Source organism: Chelonoidis abingdonii, chromosome 3 (genome assembly GCF_003597395.2).
Source record: "Chelonoidis abingdonii isolate Lonesome George chromosome 3, CheloAbing_2.0, whole genome shotgun sequence".
Lineage (NCBI taxonomy): Eukaryota > Metazoa > Chordata > Testudines > Testudinidae > Chelonoidis > Chelonoidis abingdonii.
In genome coordinates, this window is record NC_133771.1 from 108601682 (window position 1) to 108622113 (window position 20432).

The window sequence follows — 20432 nt, forward strand, 5'->3', positions numbered from 1 at the left end:
AAAACCATTACCCCTAATGATAGATAATACTAAAAAAGTGGAGTAGCACTGTTCATTTTCACTTGTCAGAAGTCAGTTCTGACTATTGTATTAACAGGGAATGTACTCTGCCTCCTGTTCCTTCCTTTACACTAACTACCAATTCTTATCAATTATGTAAAACATGTACTCCATTAGGTCTGTGGTATTCTTCTACAGTGTATAAACAAAGTAATGTCAATTTGCAAATTCCATCGTTAGTGATACACATCCTTCCTTTCCTTCTTCAACTGAGACTAGTTACCTCTAAGCCTTTCCCCCTCAAATATTCTCCCATTTGCTCCTTAGGATGGGAGTTTTCAAAAGCACGGAGTGGTGGCCTGACTCTTCTTCCATTGAAGTGAATTGGAATTGACTTCAGTGGGAGCAGAATTTAGGTCAACACAGCATCATTAATACCAAGAAAAATGCACCATGCGTGGCAGTTAAACTTGCAAAAAAACATTTCAAAGAAACATTCACATTTCTCTAGTCATTTTGTCATTACTACAGACCTATGTTTCTCCCCAAAACCATGTTTGTGATATGTGAAATTTACCCCTGTAAAAATGGCCCACACACAGGGCCAGCTCCAGCGTTTTTACCACCCCAAGTGGCAAAAATAAATAAATAAAAAGTCGCGATCGGCAGCACTTCCGCCGCCGCTTCATTCTTTGGCGGCAATTCGGTGGCAGGTCCTTCCGTCTGAGATGGACTGAGGAACTTTCCGCTGAAGAGCCAGATGTGCTGCCCCTTTCCGTTGGCCGCCCCAAGCACCTGCTTGCTGCTCTGGTGCCTGGAGCTGGCCCTGCCCATACAGTAGGGCTCAAGTAGAATTTAAGTAGTCCAAAGGGCTTGTGGAATAGCTCTATAAAAAGGCAATTTATACCCTATAGCAATTGCAAGGAAAATTGCCAGTCCCTACTAGCCACTTTTTAAGCTGCAAATTTAGTATGCCCAATAAGAATGCACCTGCTGTACTGCTGAATGCAGCAGGTTCATTCTAAAGTTCCACTGTTTTCAATGGAGGAAAGCAGCATAGTGGGTGTGGCAAACTGGAAACAAATGGGTTAGCATTTCTTTAACATGGAATCTTTCTCCTTGCCAACTCACACACAACAGAAGCCTACTAGCTGTAGCAGGAAAGAATGTCTGGCTACTACCCCTAGAAACCATTTTTGGCCAGTGGAGCCACACAAGTTATTGTTACACTACTTGGGTGGCCAACAGTCTGTACCTCAGAGCACATATTCAAAAGAGCTAAGTATGTTGGGTGCTGAGCTCTTTTGAGCTCTCTTTCATATCCAATGTGTGGATGCTGAGTACCTGAAAAATCTGGCCCTCTAAATGCACCAATAAGTCTACTACTGGTCACTTACTTGTCACTTATATTATGCATCCTGGAAAGGTGTGCTCCAAAATAGCTGGGACAACTCACCTATGAATACTTGGTTTGTGAAACAGCTAATGCATGTCAACAAAGACAAAAGGAAGTCATTGCAAGTTTCAAAAGCTTTTGTGAAGCATCATGATCACAGCACGATTAAAAACATTTTAAGCAATCAGAGATTAAATGTTTGCTGTGTCAGAGTGACTCACCGGGAATCAGAATAGTAATAGCAGTCTGCACAGCTTTTCGAATTATGCTGTCCAAGGCAAACATCCAGTGCGGCTTAATGTTGTGATTTCGTAAAACTTTATTGACCTGATGACATAGAATGCAGGTCAGAAATCATTTTATCCCCAAAGCTGCACACAGCTGATAATATAATATTAAGCTCAGCTATACTGCATTCAAAACAGTGTTTTCTTTAAGTAACTTCATGGTGTCATTAGACAAGAAAATATAATAACAGTGTTTCCAACTTTTGCAATATTGTTGCAAGTCTTGTGACATTTGTATTTTTCATAAAGTCTTAGCTCTTAGAGTCAAGTGGTTGCATGAGACTCTTAGCCTTCATTTTTAAAAAGGTAAGATTTTAGCCCTCAGAGTTGTGGAGAAAAACTTTAAAATGTGAACCCTGAATGCTTCAGCACCACAGGGCAAATAAAAATAAACCTTTAAAAAAAAACAGATCTCATGACTTTTAAGCCAATCTCATGATTTTGGTGGGGGGGGGGTGCTGCCTCATGATTTTTGACTGCTTCAGTTGGGAAGACTGTAGTACAGTTGTCTATTTTAAAATAAAGATGGGTGAACCCTCTTCAAAAAACAGTGTGAGGCTCTTCCCACTTGAATAAGAAAGGAGCAATTTAATACTAGTTTACTTAAATGGAATTTTGCTAATTCTTTTATTGCTTCTAGTCTGTTTTGGGAAGGAAAGAGGATGTGGGTTTTCTCTGAAATTTAAAAATATCTGTAACAAGTTAAAGATTATTGTAGATTCCTTTCCATTGCCTCTTTCCTCCTATTTTTTTGGCCCAGCATAACCCTGCTGATTTAGAAGTGGTGGCTAATGAAATTATAGCCCTTTCCTATCTACTGTCCTGGTACTGTCCTATCTGCGTATTCCTGCAGTATTGCCTTCAAAACTTCATTCTCAACTACACTCTTAGTTCTCTGTAACTTATCAAAATTATTTTTCTGAGGCTGTTCCTTTCAAACTCTCAAAGGGCTGGAAGTGAGCCGAGAAATGAGACAGCAAGGGTATGATGGGGTGGTGGATTATTCAAAAAACTTTAGAAGGACACCTAGGCAAAGTTGACAGCAACAGCAGGTTTCATAAGCTAGCTCTCAAACTAGGCCACCATGGCTATACAGGAATAGCTGACAGGTGAAACCAACAGCAGTAGGACATACAAGGGAGCAGGACTCAAAACTTTTCAGCATGACAAATTAAATTACATTTAAAAGTTCATTCTAATAAAGATCCGTAAATGTCTCATAGAAAAATTTCCTCTGTAGGGACTAGTAGGATATTTTCTGTATCTTTTCCTCAGGTTTTATTCTGAAGGCACTTCATGAAAACCAGATCAGCTTATTTCTGTCTTCTGAAGGTTGTCATAATCTTTTTATAGGAAATAACAATGTCACAAAGATGATGATGTCTTTTGGGGATGGACAGAAGTTCAAAGGAAGATGTGTTCTATTATTGCCCAAAGACAAATCATTTCTTTATTACAATGCCCACTAGATGGCATTCTGTCATGTTGTAAGAGAATTGCTAGCAAGCTGAATATACATCATAAGAAGAATGCTATGCTGCTGAATAAACCTAACCACAGGGTTCAGAAACCAGTCAGGCAAGGACTTGAGCACCTCTTGAGAGGTGTATTGATGTTATGAAAGTTGAGACTGCTCAACACCTGCCTGAAAGTATTCAGCACCTTGCAGGATTGAGCCTTTAATGAGCACAAAGTTCAAGCTGTTTTCCACACTGAAGAGGCACAATGTGACTTTGTCAAGGAACACAAACATCCACAGTAGTATGACTAAGCACTTTAGAATACAAAGCAAAACGTTTTTTTCCCAGTGCTTTGATCAGGATATCCTGACTATCAGCCCTTATTGTTACCCATAAGTCCTGGGAATAAAGGAGATAATTTTCCCCATTTAGAGCAATATCCTGATATCAGAGAAGAGTCTGATATCTCCATTTAAGCTGTTTTTCTGTGATAGAGGTTGGAGTCTACACAGCTCCCACTGACTTCAATGCTTTATCTAGGGGCTGGTCTACACTACGGGGGGGAAATCGATCTTAGATACGCAACTTCAGCTACGTGAATAACGTAGCTGAAGTCGAATATCTAAGATCGGATTACTCACCTGTCCTCACCGCGCGGGATCGATGTCCGCGGCTCCCCCTGTCAATTCCGGAATGCCGTTGGGGTTGGTGGAGTTCCGGAATCGATATAAGCACGCTCAGGGATTGATATATCGCGTCTAGATGAGACGCGATATATCATCCCCGAGCAATCGATTTTAACCCGCCGATACGGCGGGTAGTCTAGACGTAGCCTAGGTCCCCTACAACACCTGGATTCAAAAGGTTCCTGTTTTAACTATTTCCATTTCCCAGGAAATGGAGGAGGCCTGTCCTAAAATAAGCACTGTATTTCGAAGAGGAAAAGGTGACAGAAGAGAGGCCTGTGTCTGGGATGCTGAAATATCATCATTGAGAGGACTGCCTTGTAACCGAACGATATATAATGGGACAAAAAACTCCTACCAAAAGAGTGACTATGTGGAAACGAACGCTGACACTTACCATACAGACATTAAGTGCCACCTATTCTGATATCTCTAGAATGGTCCCTGTTCTCACACACGTGTCTTGTTTTCTGTAATGTCAGTTTTCAGGATACTAAAATTGCAGAACTCTTTCTGATTGACTGGCTATGCGGTTCCAGATTCTTCTCCCAAGACATCTCAATTGCTGTAAATAGTGATTCTCGGCCATTTGCCTTCACCAATAAATTGCATGGTGATACAAAGCTGCTTCTATCTGAACTTCTACCTCAACCTCTGAGAGCTGCAGTGGAGGATGCATATCTAACTGCTTTGTTACACTCCACCGGGAAAGAGAAATTCCCAATAAACCCCGGCTTCTTCACTGGGACTCTTCTTGGTAGGATCCCAGGACTATTTTGTTTAAAGCCTTCTGTTTACTTTCTTTGTATGGCCTCTTCAGCAGGCCAGCTCATCATCTTTTACCCAATGACAGATTTTAAAGAACTTCCTCAGGTCAGTGGGCTTTCAAGTCAAGATGTGGGTAATCTGCTAAATTTACTATGGGACTGAGTACAAGGTGGAACAGAAGATTGTATGAGCAAGGTGGTGTTCAAATTGGAAATAAGATAATGTACATGCATCTGAAGTTACCATGACCAATGCCATGACAATAGTGAGGTAGCTGTTCTTCTGCACCCATCATTGTGCACATTAATGGAGTTCAAGTATTCTGAATTGTGCTATTTCATGCTTGTGACATCATTAGGCATTTTATACAAAGGGAATGAGTCAAGAGTGTACTGCAATTTATCAAACATTCAGAGATTTTTTTCATTCAGTTCATATGATCATGGCTTAGATTTAAAGGGGCAAAAGGCCTCCTGCTTTGTATTGGATTAAATATCTGGTATGGAAGCTTTGACTTTGTTGTGCATTATTAATGCTGCAGCCCGGGCTTGATCCATGATGTATTGCAAGACTAAATAGAACAGAAGGCAGGATCAGGACATTCAAGGTGAAAAACTCCATGAGGAAGGCAGGAAACCTTCCTACAATTGCTTTAATTTCTATGCTGGCCTTCTGGGGAAGTGTATATAATTATGTGCTAACTTACACCCTATACAAGACCAGGCAACCTTTTCAAAAAGTCTCTTTACTTTTGGAGAGCCCTAGATTTAAAATGTTCATGGGGACATCACGTTGGGTGCCCTTCTTTTGTCTTTATGTCATTTTAACCTCAGGGATCCAACCAGGGCACAAAGTCAGACTCTCCCAATATCAGTTATTCAGCCCCGAATGAAACAAGATAACTTTTGCCCCTTTAAAATGAGTGTTAGCAGAGAATTTGTAATAACATTTAAAGCAGGCTCTGGGACAGAAATATTGCTTTTTAATAAGATGGCTATTTAAAGGGACTCCATTTCTGTGTCCTATTTATCATTGTGGGGATTGCCAGTATTACATTAGCTATGTTAACCATTTCATCATAGTTTGGGGTGAAGGTTTACAACTCACATTTGGCCAAATTTTGCTACTGGATCACTTGCATCGGGACAGGAATACAACAGCAATATTATAAACTAGGTATGGTTTAGTTTGTTGGGATTTTTTAAATGCATTAATTTCTTAGCTGAGTCAAGCCCTAGAGATTTGTATACATGCAGCACAATTTTGTATTTATTTACAAGAAAAGCCCAACCATTACATTTTTTGAGGGTTTCCTACTTGAGGAATATGGTGTAATATTTTTAGAAGCATGCTGGACCCTCCTGCTGTTTATCTGTGAAGACGCATAGATCTTGGGGGCGGGAAATAGTGATTGCGGTCAGGACATACTTGCTGCCCAAAGGATCACATGGAAGCCAAGCCAAAAGCTGACTGTGGGTGGAAGGTTCCAATTGTTGTTATTAGAATTGGAGCCTTCAGGTGTTCTCATTTGGGTAACTCTGGGCTGAGGTCAATGAATTTTCATCAGCTTATGCCAGTCTTTAATTTGGCCTTTTAATTGAGACTTCATATAGCAAAACTTCTAAAAGTTTCTACTTACAGCATCTTGAAAACCAAATAGCACCACCTGGACTTGACTAATACCGTGACTGTCAAAGTCTAACTCCAGTTTCAGTTTTGAAAGAGTGGTCGCAATGATTTTGCGATCAGTTGACCTTACAAATTCTCTGAGGCTGGCAACAAGAGTTGTGATGTGCTCCCATTTTAGTTTGGGTTCTTCAGCTCCCTGTTAGAGGAACAAAAAGGAACAAATTCAGCCTAAAGCACATATCTTAAATTTTATATCCAATGGTTTTATCCAATATGAGTTGATGCACGATAAATAACCTTTCCCCCCTCTACGTTCCAGAAAATTTACCTCTAAAACAGACATTCCTTTAATTACCAAAAAGTATATGCTGCACAGTCCCACTCATTTATTTTGTGCAAGTAATATATTTCAGCAAGATGTATGGAGAAAATGCATATCTCACTATTATTAAAACTTTTAGGTCCAGAGAGTGAAATTCATTCTCTGCTGAGGGCCACTACAAGGTGAAGTCCTAAGTTAGGCCTTAAAGTAGGGCTTAAGTGGTTCTTCCTTGATGCAGAGGGCTTTGTAAGGAGAGAATTTCATCCCGAGTGCTTAACTCCATGAAGAAGATTCACCACAATATGAAATTTTCACACTATAGCTACACTTACATATGGTCTGAATTTTTCACAGACTACTATCAACATACTGTGGATGCAATCAGTAATCTGTCTCATTGACGTGTGCTCACATTTTTGAAATCTCTACTTTATGTTAAAGCTTCTGTCAGTTAAGAATATACCACAATGCATGAAAGGTAATTTTTGGAGAATATCACAGAAAGCAATAAGTATGGGGTCAGAGGGTTTTTTTTTTAATAGCTTTCAATTATGCCAGCTGAAATTAAATCTGAATTATAATTGTGGGAAAAGAAATATGAAAATATCACAAGTTATTAAAAGAAACTCAAGGGGAAAAATTTTAGTTCCTCACATATATTACAGGGAGTTATTTTGATTAACGTCAGATAAATATTGAAGAGATACCTAACATTGATTTCTGAAGCAGAAGAGCACGTTGCTTTTTGCTTCCTGCTATTTTTTCCATTCTTCTGTCATGACTATGTCATGCCTCAGGAATTTCTCTGTATATAAATAATTCAGTTTTGTCCTCTTCCATTTATTTACATTGTTCTATTGACACATGCACTGATAGTTATATCTGTTATTACAGCACTTCAACCAATAGAGGTTCTTGGGCACATCTGTTTTACTTCCTCCAGTTTTTAACCCTTCTCTACCACTATTTCAATGACTGATTCTACAAGAACTAGATAACCTCATTCTATTGTTATGGCAACAGTTTCTATCCACAGCAATAGTGCTAGGTACCTTTAGAAAGGTTTACCAAGCAAATCAGACATTTAAATTTGAAGCATAATTTCTTGATCATACCTTTTTTAAAAACCTAAATACCATGGACCGTAATTTACATGCAAAGCATGATTTAGAGCAAAGATACTCAGCCTTGAGAATGAAATGCAGTTACAGACTGCAAAAACAATGACAAAAATCACATCATCTGACTGTTGCAACATTTGCAGTGTGATGAAGAATTGTTGATTATTCCACATCCTCCTGTACTGATACCAGAATGAATCACCCAGAGTAGTGTCAGGAGGTAATGCGTTATTATTGTGTGGCTTTCTGCAGCTCCATCTGACACTCCCTTCTCCCTCCCTCCACCCCCACTCCTAACTGCTGTGAGGCATGGGGCTGTTTGTTTCAATTGCTCCTTTTCATAGCAGCTTGAAAGGACAGGGATGTGTCTAGTCTATTTTACTTGGCACACCTGCTATAGTCTGACATGAGACCAACTTGGGCAAAGGAACCAGCCAGATGCACAAACTCCAAAAGAGACACATATAACTCTAGAGCCACAGGCTGAACATCCCTGGCTTACACTTTTGGAGTTGATTAGACTGATCATTACATATATTAAGCCATCATCCTTTATTAGTCCTGTTAGAAAAAAATGTTGGAAAAAATGAAATTTCATTAAAATGTTCATATATTTTCTTCCATTGTTCAACCAGGTGATATCTGTGTGCACACAGAGGCAGTAGTTATGAATAAGGTAAAATACAAATGTACCGCAACACAAATATAATTTTGGTGCATATTTTTATCATCAGTATAATTGCACTCTCTCAAGTCCTACATTATATCAGCCACCTATAGTTTATCAAACCTTATTTTGTGACTGACACCTGGTTTAATGTATATATTTACACATATCCATGTACACGCTTACTGGAAACCTGCAAAATTACATGCTATTTTTGTCTGCCTGCAAGTTATTTTACCTGAGCTAAGGCTTCCATTAAGTTCCTCACCACCTTCTCTTGGTCCTCTGTTAATATTCTGTGGAGAGTGGCTCTCCGTTCACTGTCCTTTTTTAGCATGAAGAACCCAGAATCTTTCTCTTCAGGTGAAGGAGGAGCACTATGATCCTCAAAATTCTCATCTGGGATGCTGAAAGTTTACACGATGAAAATTAACATTTAAAAACAAACAAAAAAAACTTCATTCCTAATCCCTGAAGCAACATGAAGACAACATAGCTCTTACCTCAGAAAAAGGGACTGGATTCCTTTTGCATCTTTTTCTCCACATGATTTGGCTCTTGATTTGAAAGAGAATGGATCAATTTTTAAGTCTGTATCAGGTGAAACAGAGCCATATTCACTGCTACTGCTCGTATCTTCTACCAGAACAGGAACAGGCAAAGATATGCTCCGAAGGTATTCTACTCATGAAGGAACAATCAGAAAATTAGTGTTTCAAAACCATCACAAATGGTGTAAGCTACAATGGCTATACCTTAAATCTGAAAAGAAAGTTATTCTTTTAAGATGAGGCAGAAAAGGTAAACTCCAACCTCCTACCTCAGTTACACATATATATATATATAAAAAATGCATTTTAAGATGTTACTTGAAAAGAGCTCTCAGCTACTGGAAGGAGTCACAACGTATTTTAGATGAAGAGTTCTTAGAGACTGGGACCATCTCAACTTACTGGGCATTATGGTCTTTACAAAGTTAAGATATAATAAACTCCCAGAGCTACAGTGCTTATATATACACTCATTCCAGAGCACCTCTAAGCATTCTCTCAGAGTATTGTATCTCAGCACAGAGGGTCCGCCCAAGACCCTTGCAACATACATTAGGGGCCCAATCCTTCTCTCTTTGAAGTCAATGGCAAAAGTCCCATTGACTTCAATGGGAACAAATTTCAAGCTAAAGTGGTGCTAGGCCAGGTGTGGGCAAACTACGACCTGTGGGCTGGATCCGGCCCCTCAGGGCTTTGGATGCAGCCCGCAGGATTGCCCCCTGCGGCACCATGGGCCCTGCGCCGCTCTCCAGAAGTGGCCGGCATCACGCCCCTGTGACCCCCAGGTGTTGCTCTTGCCTCCAGGCACCACTCCCCGCAGCTCCCATTGGCCGGGAACAGGGAACCGCTGCCAGTGGGAGCTTCGGGGGAGGTACCTGGAGGCGCAGCAAGGGCAGTGCATGTGGAGCCCTCCTCCTCCCCACCCCCAGGGGCCGCAGCACTTCCTGGAGCAGCGTGGGGCCGGCGACAGGGCAGGCAGGCAGGCAGCCTGGCTTGGCCCTGGTGCACACCGCTGCCACCCTGGAGCCCGAACCCCTCCTGCACCTCACGCCTCAACTCCCTGCCCTGAGCCCCCTGCCTGCACCTCACACCCCTCCTGCACCCCAACTCCCTACCCTGAGCCCACTCGCACACCTTCCACCCTAACTCCCTGCCCTGAGCCCCCTCATACACCCCACACCCCTCCTGCACCCCAACCTCCTTACCTGAGCCCCCCCTCCCACACCCCAACCCCCTGCCCTGGCCCTACATACAATTTCCCCATCCAAATGTGGCCCTCGGCCCAAAAAGTTTGCCCACCCCTGTGCTAGGCCCTTCACATAAGCCCTCTATACTTGGCTAAATTGTGATACATGCAAGTTAACTCTGAATTAGCTTCTTCTATAAACAGCACACTTGGTGTTGCAGAAAGAAGGTTTTGAATTCTCATTCAAACTTAGGGTGACCAGACAGCGAGTGTGAAAAATCAGAATTGGGGGGGAGGGGGGGAATAGGTGCCTATATCAGACAAAGCCCCAAATATCGGGACTGTCCCTATAAAATCAGAACATCTGGTCACCCTATTCAAACTCTTATATGGCATCTCAGAGTTTAGGTAATTGAAAAAATGATTAAAAATTAAGACAAAGAGTACTATTCCAAGCAAACGTCCCTCTGACACCTTGCTGTTTCAGGTGTCATGCACCATTTCGACTGGAATTGTTACTATAAACAACCAGGCAGGTCCATGATAGGCAAGATATTAGCCACCTGCCCTGTCAAACCGTAACCTAACCTGATTATATACAGCACTGGTTCTCAACCAGGGATCCACGGCCCCCAGGGGGTCCATGAGACCTTTCAAGTGGGTTGTGGGGCCCTGTGGGGTTGAAGCCAGGAAGCATGGGGCTGAAGCCCTGATCCCTGGCATCCTGCCCTCCCCCCCGCCTCTAAGCATGGGGCTGAATCCCAGAGGCCTGAGCCCTGGTGCTCCCTGTGGGGCAGAAGCCCTGAGCCCCTGGGCAGAGTTGGAGACATGGAGGGCATTGCCCCCCGTTCCCCCCCAAGTGCAGCACAAGAGCACAGCAGTCTCAGGGGCAGCTCCACACTTCTCCCCACCTCCTCTCCTCACCACCTGGCCAGGTCGGAGGTGGGAAGCAGGAGCCAGGCAGTGCGGGGCAGCTGCTGCTTGGCTGGTGCCATGGAGCAGGCAGCAGCAGCGTTCCCTCCTCTCCTAATGGTGACCACGTTGAAACTGTTCCTCAGCTCCCAGCCCACTTCCCTCACGCAGCCAGTAAGAGCCATCTGGGCAGGGATACCTGGCTCCGTGGCTGGCAGAGCCCTTAGGGAATTGGGACCGCAGGGGAGTCCTCCCCAGCAGACAGCTCCAAATACTCCTCTCCCTACACCCTGAGCTACCCCCTGCCTGCACACAGCCCTACCTACCCCCTCCCTTCACCCTAAGCTGTTTTCAAACTTTTTGAGCTAAGCCCCACATCTCAGAGTTACAATTTTTGGTTGCATGCCCCCACAACCCAGACAGGCTGGGTGACCTGCTAAGATAAGTCAAGAAGTGGAGGTAGCGCTTCCTCCCTGGACCCTGCCATGCGGAGATGGCTTGAGCCCCACTGGACCCTGCCCCCCCCCAAAATAGAAGTCAAACTATGCTTATGCCCCAGGCCCCACCCTGAGACACTCCCCATCAGACCCCTGCTGGGCCCTGGAGTTTTTATAGCATGTTGAGGAGGTCTTCAGACAGAAAAAGCTTGAGAACTCCTGATCTACAGTACTTTAAACCTATGTGATCAGGTTATGGTTTCCAAGACTCTTCAGTTTGATAATTGTGTCCAATTATCTCATCTGTGCAGTTTCTAGGTGTGGTAATTTACGGCAGAGTGAGTAAATGATTTTCGTTCTATCAACATAGTTACACGTTTTGAGGAAAAAATTTAGAATATTAAAACTTACCATTTGAGTAAGCTGAAAGAGCTGTGGGAGGAAAAGCAAACAAAAATATTCATCATATGTTAAATTTAACTTAGTAAATATAGTGTAAGTAATAAATTCTTTCCTCTCAGTTGTACTGTGCATGGTAACAATATCTAGACTATCATTTATCTAATCAGTCTCTGATTGCAATTGAAAAGAGAAATTGGAATTTAATCTATTTTTATTTGTTGTTTTTTTTCTCCAAACAAGTTAATATGGTGATCTAACATTTCTTCTTTATTTTAGGTATCTTGATAAAAATGTTTTCTTAAATGCAGCAGGCATTTTTTTCCACATTTAAATAAATACATCACTTGTGGTATCAAAGAAACCACTTGTGCTCCACAATTTAAAACGAAAACCAAAACCGATGGTATAATCTGTGTAATAACTTTGTATACAGTAGCTAAAGTCAGAAGATTTTTCTATTCAGTTTAAGTTTCAAGTAAATTTTAAACATCTTAATATTTCTAGCAATGGTAACACTTAGAAAAAATGAATCTCAGTTTGCTTTAATGCCTGTCAAAGAAATCAAAGCTTTCAACAAATTTTGCAGTCTTTTATATTAAACCATTTTTGCTTTGTAATCAACAAATGTTGCTTATTAATCGGTTGTGCAAGTATGCTTTAAATTAGAACATTTCTAAGGACTTTCTGAAACTATATAAAATACTTTATCTGGAACATTTCCATACAAGTGGTGATAGAATTATGCTCTTACAGAATCATAGGACTGGAAGGGACCTTGAGAGGTCATCTAGTCCAGTCCACTGTTATAGACCTGTTCTGCTTCCACAGGTCATAGATAAATAGAGGTTTACTGCTGAATATTCATCAAGACAGAGGATACATTGCTTTAGTCTCAGAGGTTATGACCTTGATTATAGGAAACAGTCTCTTTAATGAGGTAAAATCTACCAGATACATCTCAGTGATACAATTACCTGAGAGTTTTGTTTGGGATTTTCTCTTCTTGCTTGAAATCTTTAAAAACTCATCTACAAGTAGTTCATTAGCAAAAGGTCGTTTGTCAGGGTCTGGTTCAAAGCAACGCAGTATGAAGGCTTTGGCCTCGGCTGACATGGATTCAGGAATCTCTGGGTGTATTTTAAACATTCCCACCTGAGAGAGATGAAAGAGTAAACAAAGAGAAACCAGAAGTCTTTTCTCATACATGTTGCTATCTGCTTTTGATCCAGAGTGACTAAAACCTCTTCCTTAAAACCTACTGAAATCACCATTAATGACCTGCATTTTACTAGAATATCTGAAAAATTCTCTTGCTTCCAAAGGGGATCTCACAGAAAGAGGATGCACTGCTCATTGGCTCACCATGTTAAAATGAAATAGAAATAAAAATTTTTTAACAGATTTGTGAACAGCCTTTTGTTGCTCCACTTCTGTCTTCTTCAAAACAATACAGCACTCCCCCTCAATTGAATCACATCAGATAACACTTTCGTTCTAATATGCTCATTAAAGAGGCATTTCCTTTATCTTATCCTTGCTGTTCTCCCACTCTCTGTCTTTTAATACAGTCATAAGATTTCCTTTGTTTACAAAAAACAATGGACCTGAACAGAACGGTCTAAGAAAGAGGTCTTACCTTAAACATAGCTGCCTGTGGCTCTCCCAGTTCATAAAATGGAGGCTTCCCTGTGGCCATTTCAATGATGGTGCACCCCAAAGACCAGATGTCGGCAGCTTTCCCGTAGCCTCGTGGCCCTTTGTCTATAATTTCTGGTGCCATATACTGAAGGGTACCTGATTAAAAACACACTTCTTAAAATTTAAAACTCAGATGATGACGGAGGCAGCTAAGGACAGGGGAACCATCCGGATGGGCAGGGAGGAATGTTAGTAATTTTTAAAAAATTATCCTCATAGATTCCAAAAGAATACTTTTAGTTAAGGCCAAAAGTGAATGATGTTTGCTACTGATCTGATCTGAAGTCCCCTGAAGTCAATGTTGAAACTAAATGGACTTCAGTGGGCTTTGGATCAGGTCCTATTTTCACATAGTCACATTATATACCAACAGAAAAAATTAGGAGGGCAATTTTGAATTGGATTCAGAGATGGAAAGGAACTGATTAGTGAGGTGATAGGATTCCACTTCTTGGAGTGAAAGAGCCATTTACCCATAGCATTCTGCACTCTCAAATTCAGAGAGCAAGAATTTGGCAAATACTGAAAGAGGGAACTGAAATACATTGAAAAGTGATCATTAATCATATATAATACCCACAGCTCAATAAGTTTGAATTAGGTTTTCAAGCAGGAGGGAGATCAAATTAAGGACAAATTCTTGAGGTGGAGTTAGGCAGACTAAGCAAACAAAGGAAAAGTTACTTCTGGGTCAGTGAGGCAGCAGGATTAAAAACTGTGTACGCAAGAATGATAATCAGGAACCTGGGGGAAAGAGGCCTATCTTGCCTAGGAGGATTTGAATCTCTCAGTAATGTCAGCAATGGCATTCCTCTCTACCAGCGCATACAATTCAACTTACTAAGATAAAGTTTATAATTTAAGGTTAAGCAAGTAAAACAAGCCCATTCCTCCATCTACTATATACATTGATTTGAAGTCCATGGAGGTTCTGCATGTGAAGCAGCTGCAGGATCTGATCCTGCATTCGTAACTGTTCTTCTTTTGCTTTCAAATTGGAAGACACTATAAACTAGAAACATACCAGTGAAAGTTTCAGTACACGGATTGATCCCCGCAAGTCTCTTTGATGTGCCAAAGTCTGAAATCTTTAGAACTCCACTGTATGTGTTGATAAGCACATTATCACCCTGAAGGACGGAACATTTAGACCAATTATTTTTCTCTAGTGACTGTTAATGCAAGACAACTTGCAGCAAACATTTTTAAAGTGTATTCTTTATACACAATAATTACTCTAAAGGGATATTTAAGGTGGCGGGGGTAGGGGGGGGAAGAAATCATTGTTGCTGCCTTCTACGGTTCCATTTTAAGGTGCTCCTTTCTCTAAAGTGAAACATCAGGACTTGTGTATGCTTCCCCATCTACAGAATTTCCGTAAAGAATACTGATAGAGGAAAGAAACATCAAAGATTCACAAGATTCTTCCAACTTTTTCAGAAAAATTATTTTCTGTTGTCAGGTCTGCATTAAGAATATCATTGTGGAAGCTCCTTCTTTCCTCCCAACCCTCTATAACGCTTTCAAATCAAAAATACTCTGTGGAAAGTTGAGAGTTTTCCCTGTTCAATGAACCCATGACTGTGATTCATAGCACCTTCTCACCTTTATGTCTCGATGCACTATCTGATTATCATGGAGGTATTTTAATCCTTCAAGAATCTGCTTGGTGTAAAAACCAATTGTCTGCTCGTTATCTTTTAGTGGTCCCCATTTTGAACGCAGAAGAGCAGAAAGGCTGCCTATAAATTTTTTGGGGGCAGAAAAAAACAGAGTAAACTTAGCTCATAGATTGTTCTTTCTGGCCTTAGCTTGTGTCAAGCAATAAATGTAACCACACAATAAATGTAAAGGAACAGAATACACCTTTACTAAAATGTAGACATCTTCCATAACACCAAACATTCTTACATTTATCTATAATCAAACTTTTTAAAAAATCTGTATTTCTTTTCATTCATGATGATCATTGGCTAAACAGTACTCAGTGTTGTTGCTTTTAAATAATGCCAAACAAACTCAAAACCAGCACTGAACTCTCAGGAAAAAAAATCAAGCAAGTCTCAACCCCTGACACAGCACAGTTGGTGAACTTTCCCCACCAAAACTCTGTCCGCCCTCCGCCCTGATAAACAATCATCCTATAAAATTCTACACCCTTCAGATACTTAGGCAAAAGGATAGGCCTTGAAGTATCCACTTCCAGGCCAACATTCCCAGACCAAGAGTGTGGAAACTTGTTCCATAACTACAGGCCCCTCATGTAGAATGCTTTACAATCAGTCTCCTCCTTCTTTGTTAAACCAGGGGGAATCCAATTTGAACAGCTCCACCAACCACAGCTGGAGCAATATGGCCTAGGGAGAGATGTGGTCTTTCAAGTAAGCAGATCCCACACCATTTAGTATACTGCTAATCGAAGTCACACTTCTTTGCCTGTAGAGAAGCAGACTGAAAGGAAGCATTAAGGAAATGTCTCTAAGTATGCGTGGAGAGATTTTGTAGAAAAGCTTAATTCAAGGGATAGATTTTGTGTTTAGTTCTAACTGCTCATTTCACGTAGGAGTGAGTTCCATAGTCCAGATTGGGCTTCCATGAAGATTCTATCACCTCCATCCATTTAGCATCTTTTCCCAACAGTTTCATATTTCCAGTGGAACGTAAGTGCTAATGGAGGTCACGGTCATAGAAGGAGAGGTGCTCTCTCAGATAGCTACGGCCAATACTATGCAGAGTTTATATTAAAACAGAAACCCTGACCGGGACTTTGTATTCAATCAGGAGCCTGTGTAAAGAGCAGAGCACTGGGGTGGTTTGTTCACAGTGATCTGTACTGCTCAGCAGACAAGCTTCTACAATCTCTACTAGATGAAGTTTTTGAAAGATGTAAGGTATCATTCCTAGATATGAGTTGCAATGAATTGAGCCTACAGGTCATGAATATGTGGATTACTACAGCCAGGTTTGTGCTTAATAGGATGGGGTACAGTCTTGTAGCTAGCCACAGATAGAAATGTGTATTTTTTGCAAACGTGGCAATTAGGGCCTCCACATACACTGCGAATTAACAGATCCTTGACTTTAAAAGATCAGCAATGCCTTCAATCAAAGATGATATTATGGAGGAGCAAAGGTCTTCAAATCACTTCCTTTTTCCTACCAGCATCACTTTTGTCTTGCCTATATTAAGTTTCAGGCAGCTGATCTTCATCTAGATTCTTCATCTCCCCTTGGCATTTGCAAACCTCTGAGTTGGTGGTGGCTACATCTCATATGACGGTGGTGTACAACTGGGTATTGTCTGCACATTGCTGACATTTCAGACAGCAAACCTGCTCCCCACATGGTTTTATTCAGATGATTGAGATGGTAGCATGACTGATCTGTGGGATTTCTCAAGTGATGAATAGAAAGAAAGAATAATTGCCCATCACAACCTTCTGGGTGAGGCCTAGCACGAAGGACTCTAAATATACTTGGTAATTTCAGTGCATCCCTGGAGCCTCTTTGGCAATCAACTATACTGAATGCTTCAAAGAAGTCTATGAGGATGACTGTGGATTGTTTCCCCAGTCTATATACTGGAGGAACTCATCTGTCACAGCAACAAGTGCTGTCTCCATACCATGCTCTACTCTGAACCCTGATCAAGCTGGATCCAGGCACGTTGGCAACAATTGCCCAGCTATGCTGGAAGAAGCACAAGTGACACTGGATGTGGTTTAATTAGGCTGCAACTTTATTTTTAAATGTCTGGGAGTACCTGGCAGATAAAATTGTATAGTGTTGATCATTCCATAATCATTTCAAGATATACCCAGGGACTTCTGTCAGCCCTCTTACCCATCCTGGTCCCCAGCCAACCCCTCTCCCTGAACGAGGGTTGAGGGGAGCCTACAAGGGAGGAAGGAGTTGGCTCCCTAACATACCAGTCATAGGTGCCCTGAATCTCCTTTTCCTCTCCTTTAAAGAATACCACCTTTAAATCCTTTAGCAATCCATTTTATCGGATCACTGTATCCCTTCCCCATGGAGTACCTGCACTGGACATGTAACATAAGGAGGTGCTAGCAATTAGCTCAGCTGTCTCCCCACCGTACCTCGCAGGGTTCCCAGACATATCCTAACACCCCCTTTAAGATCAGCCAAAAACATGTTAGCTCCCAAGTCTGAGATGTGGGCCCCATACATCCTGGCTTTTCCTGCACTGACATGGACCTATATAATCCCTCCTCTCTGCCAGTCACCTGTGGGGAATGGGTAAGAGTCCTCACCCTGACCTGGTCTGCAGCTGCCTCAAAGTCACTCCCAGACTCTCCAGCCCATAAAGCAGCAGACACCTTTTCCCAACAACCCTGACAACAGCCCCCACTGCTTAATGTGCAGTGAGGTCATTCTAGCCTTTCCTATTAGCTATACCGGGGTAGGCAACCTATGGCACGTGTGCCAAAGGCGGCACGGAAGCTGATTTTCAGTGGCACTCACACTGCCCAGGTCCTGGCCACCAGTCCGTGGGGCTCTGCATTTTAATTTAATTTTCAATAAAGCTTCTTAAACATTTAAAACCCTTATTTACTTTACATACAACAATAGATTAGTTATATATATTATAGACTTATAGAAAGAGATCTTCTAAAAACATTAAAATGTATTACTGGCATGCAAAACCTTAAATGAGAGTGAATAAATGAAGACTTGGCACACGACTTCCAAAATGCTGCCAACCCCTGAGCTATGCAAATCAACTCCCTAGTCTGTTCAAACAATCAACTTTACCAGATGAAGCCTTAGTGCAATTTCCATACAGAAGTGGCTTATAACCGTGGACATTTTTAAAAAATATTATTCACACAAATTTACTCTATTGTTGCAGTATTCTAAAATTCTATATTTTAAAAATATTTTTAAAAAGCACTTACCCCCTGGCACCTGTTCCATGAATATCTTAATAAAATTATTCTCACTAAGGGAACCCAAGTACTGCACAATGTTCTTGTGCTTAAGATGCTTATGCAGGGCGATTTCTTCATGTAAAGGCTGGGAATACCTGGAAGTAAAGGAAATTTTCATTTAATAAAAAGCTGGATGTTGTACCTGACGTCTTGTGAAACATGTACATTGGAATGTTGTACACAATGCTACAATACACGTTACTAAGAACACTTATGATTGTATATACTGAAAAATAAATTGGCACAACAAAGGCGGTCACCCAGAGTTTGTGGAGAAAGAAAGTATGCTTCAAGCCAAGTCAGCCAGAATGAGCAGTTGGGCAAAAAGCTCAATGCCCAAATATATCAACTAGTCCATCTGCAATAAAAATTCAAGTGTATGTTCTTAGATTGATAGTCTAATTTAGATGAGAACCTTGCTAAGTAGGAGACTTATTTGAAATGTCAGCTCTGGACATTTATCACAGACAAAGAACAGCATATTCTCTTCATGGAGAGGTGCTCTCTAGAGTTGGTCGGGACATGTTCATCAAAATGTAATTTTGTCAAAGCCAAAATGTTTCACAGAGTGGTATCAGTTTTGATAATATTGTCACTAGAAAGATTTCTGAGGTCCAGGACTCACTGGTCACTTCTCATCCAACGGAAACAGAGACTTGAACTGAAAATTTGAGCTTTTCCATCCAAAACCAGCTTGTGTGACACAATTCCACTTCACAAAAATTTTCCAACCGTTTTGTTTTCATTCCAATGCAGAACAAAAACAAATTTCAAAACCTTGAAAGTTGTTGAGAAACAGAATTGTCATTCTTCAGGCAGGGCTAGTGCTCACTTTCCAATCCTTTCAATTTGTCTGCCCGATTTTCTGTTTTCTCAGGAGGAGTTGAGAAGGTATATCAAGACTCTTGAGTGCCAGGTCGGACACTGACCTCTTTTGAAATACTGAGGATTTTTGGTAACCTGGAGTTTACTTAGGTACCTCAATAGATGTTAAGGCTTTCACAAAATCTGACCCCAAACTTTGGGTACTGAGCACTTAAAAATCTTCCCCCAGCTGTGTGTTTTGGACATTGAGAGTACTGAACTGGTATTTTGTCTGTTACAAAAACTAGCTTTATAGGGATGGATAGATTTTTCAAGATCGGAAGGATTAATTTTATTCCTATCAACCACGGCAATCTTCTTTTAAAATAGAGTGATTTGCCATTTTCATTAAGTTTTTGAAAAATCAATTTTAGTTATAGCTTCATGGTAATTTTTTTAACATAACTATGAGGTGTGTCTGAATGTCACTTCTTATATCCATTCCTTCTGGTCACGTGGGAAAATGTCGTTTTTTAAAGAAGACAAATTTGCAATACATGGCTAATTTCTTGAGCACAACAGCACATCAGAACCCAAGGATTAATATCATTTTTAAGAGCCTAAATAATTCAACAATTTAAAACAGTGGGCTCCATTAAAAAAATGACTTTTATTCCATGGCAGCATTTAGGCTTGTTCTGATTTTTACCACAATATTTGTGGAATTTCCCATACCTAGAATAGGAAATATTGCGAACAGCGTGATGAACGTAATTATTCTTGATGGTAAGTATCCAGTTTTTAAATGGCACCCATTGTATGTAATTCACAATTTAAATACAGAAGAAATTTCACAGCATAGACTGAATCTGAATGAAAGAGGGTGTGTAATAATTGTATTTTTCAAACCATTTATTCCAGCTTTTATGTAGGCTTCACTACAAATTATGTGTAAACAAAAACTGAAATGCAGCTCAGGTTCAACATCTCAAAGAACCCTACAAGTAACTAATACCAGGGTGTTCTGTTCTGGTTAACTATAGTTGTTGGCTTCATTCAGTATGCCAGGGTATACTTAAAAAGGTGGAGCTGATCAGGAAATATTAGGAGGAGTCCAACACAAATGAGATGCTGCATGTCAGCAACATCTTTAT

General features: G+C 40.9%; 1 protein-coding gene across 1 annotated transcript in view; it reads right to left on the reverse strand.

Moving 5' to 3' along the window:
- MAP3K5 (mitogen-activated protein kinase kinase kinase 5) overlaps positions 1-20432 on the reverse strand; it is a 165180-nt gene that overhangs the window by 10185 nt on the left and 134563 nt on the right. The window contains exons 16-25 of the mRNA XM_032770078.2: positions 18442-18569; positions 15128-15264; positions 14547-14652; positions 13461-13618; positions 12799-12976; positions 11834-11854; positions 8840-9017; positions 8575-8743; positions 6237-6422; positions 1618-1723 (exon numbers count right to left, since the gene is read on the reverse strand). Coding sequence (XP_032625969.1) covers positions 1618-1723; positions 6237-6422; positions 8575-8743; positions 8840-9017; positions 11834-11854; positions 12799-12976; positions 13461-13618; positions 14547-14652; positions 15128-15264; positions 18442-18569 — 1367 coding nt within the window. The remainder of the gene's footprint in view (positions 1-1617; positions 1724-6236; positions 6423-8574; positions 8744-8839; positions 9018-11833; positions 11855-12798; positions 12977-13460; positions 13619-14546; positions 14653-15127; positions 15265-18441; positions 18570-20432) is intronic.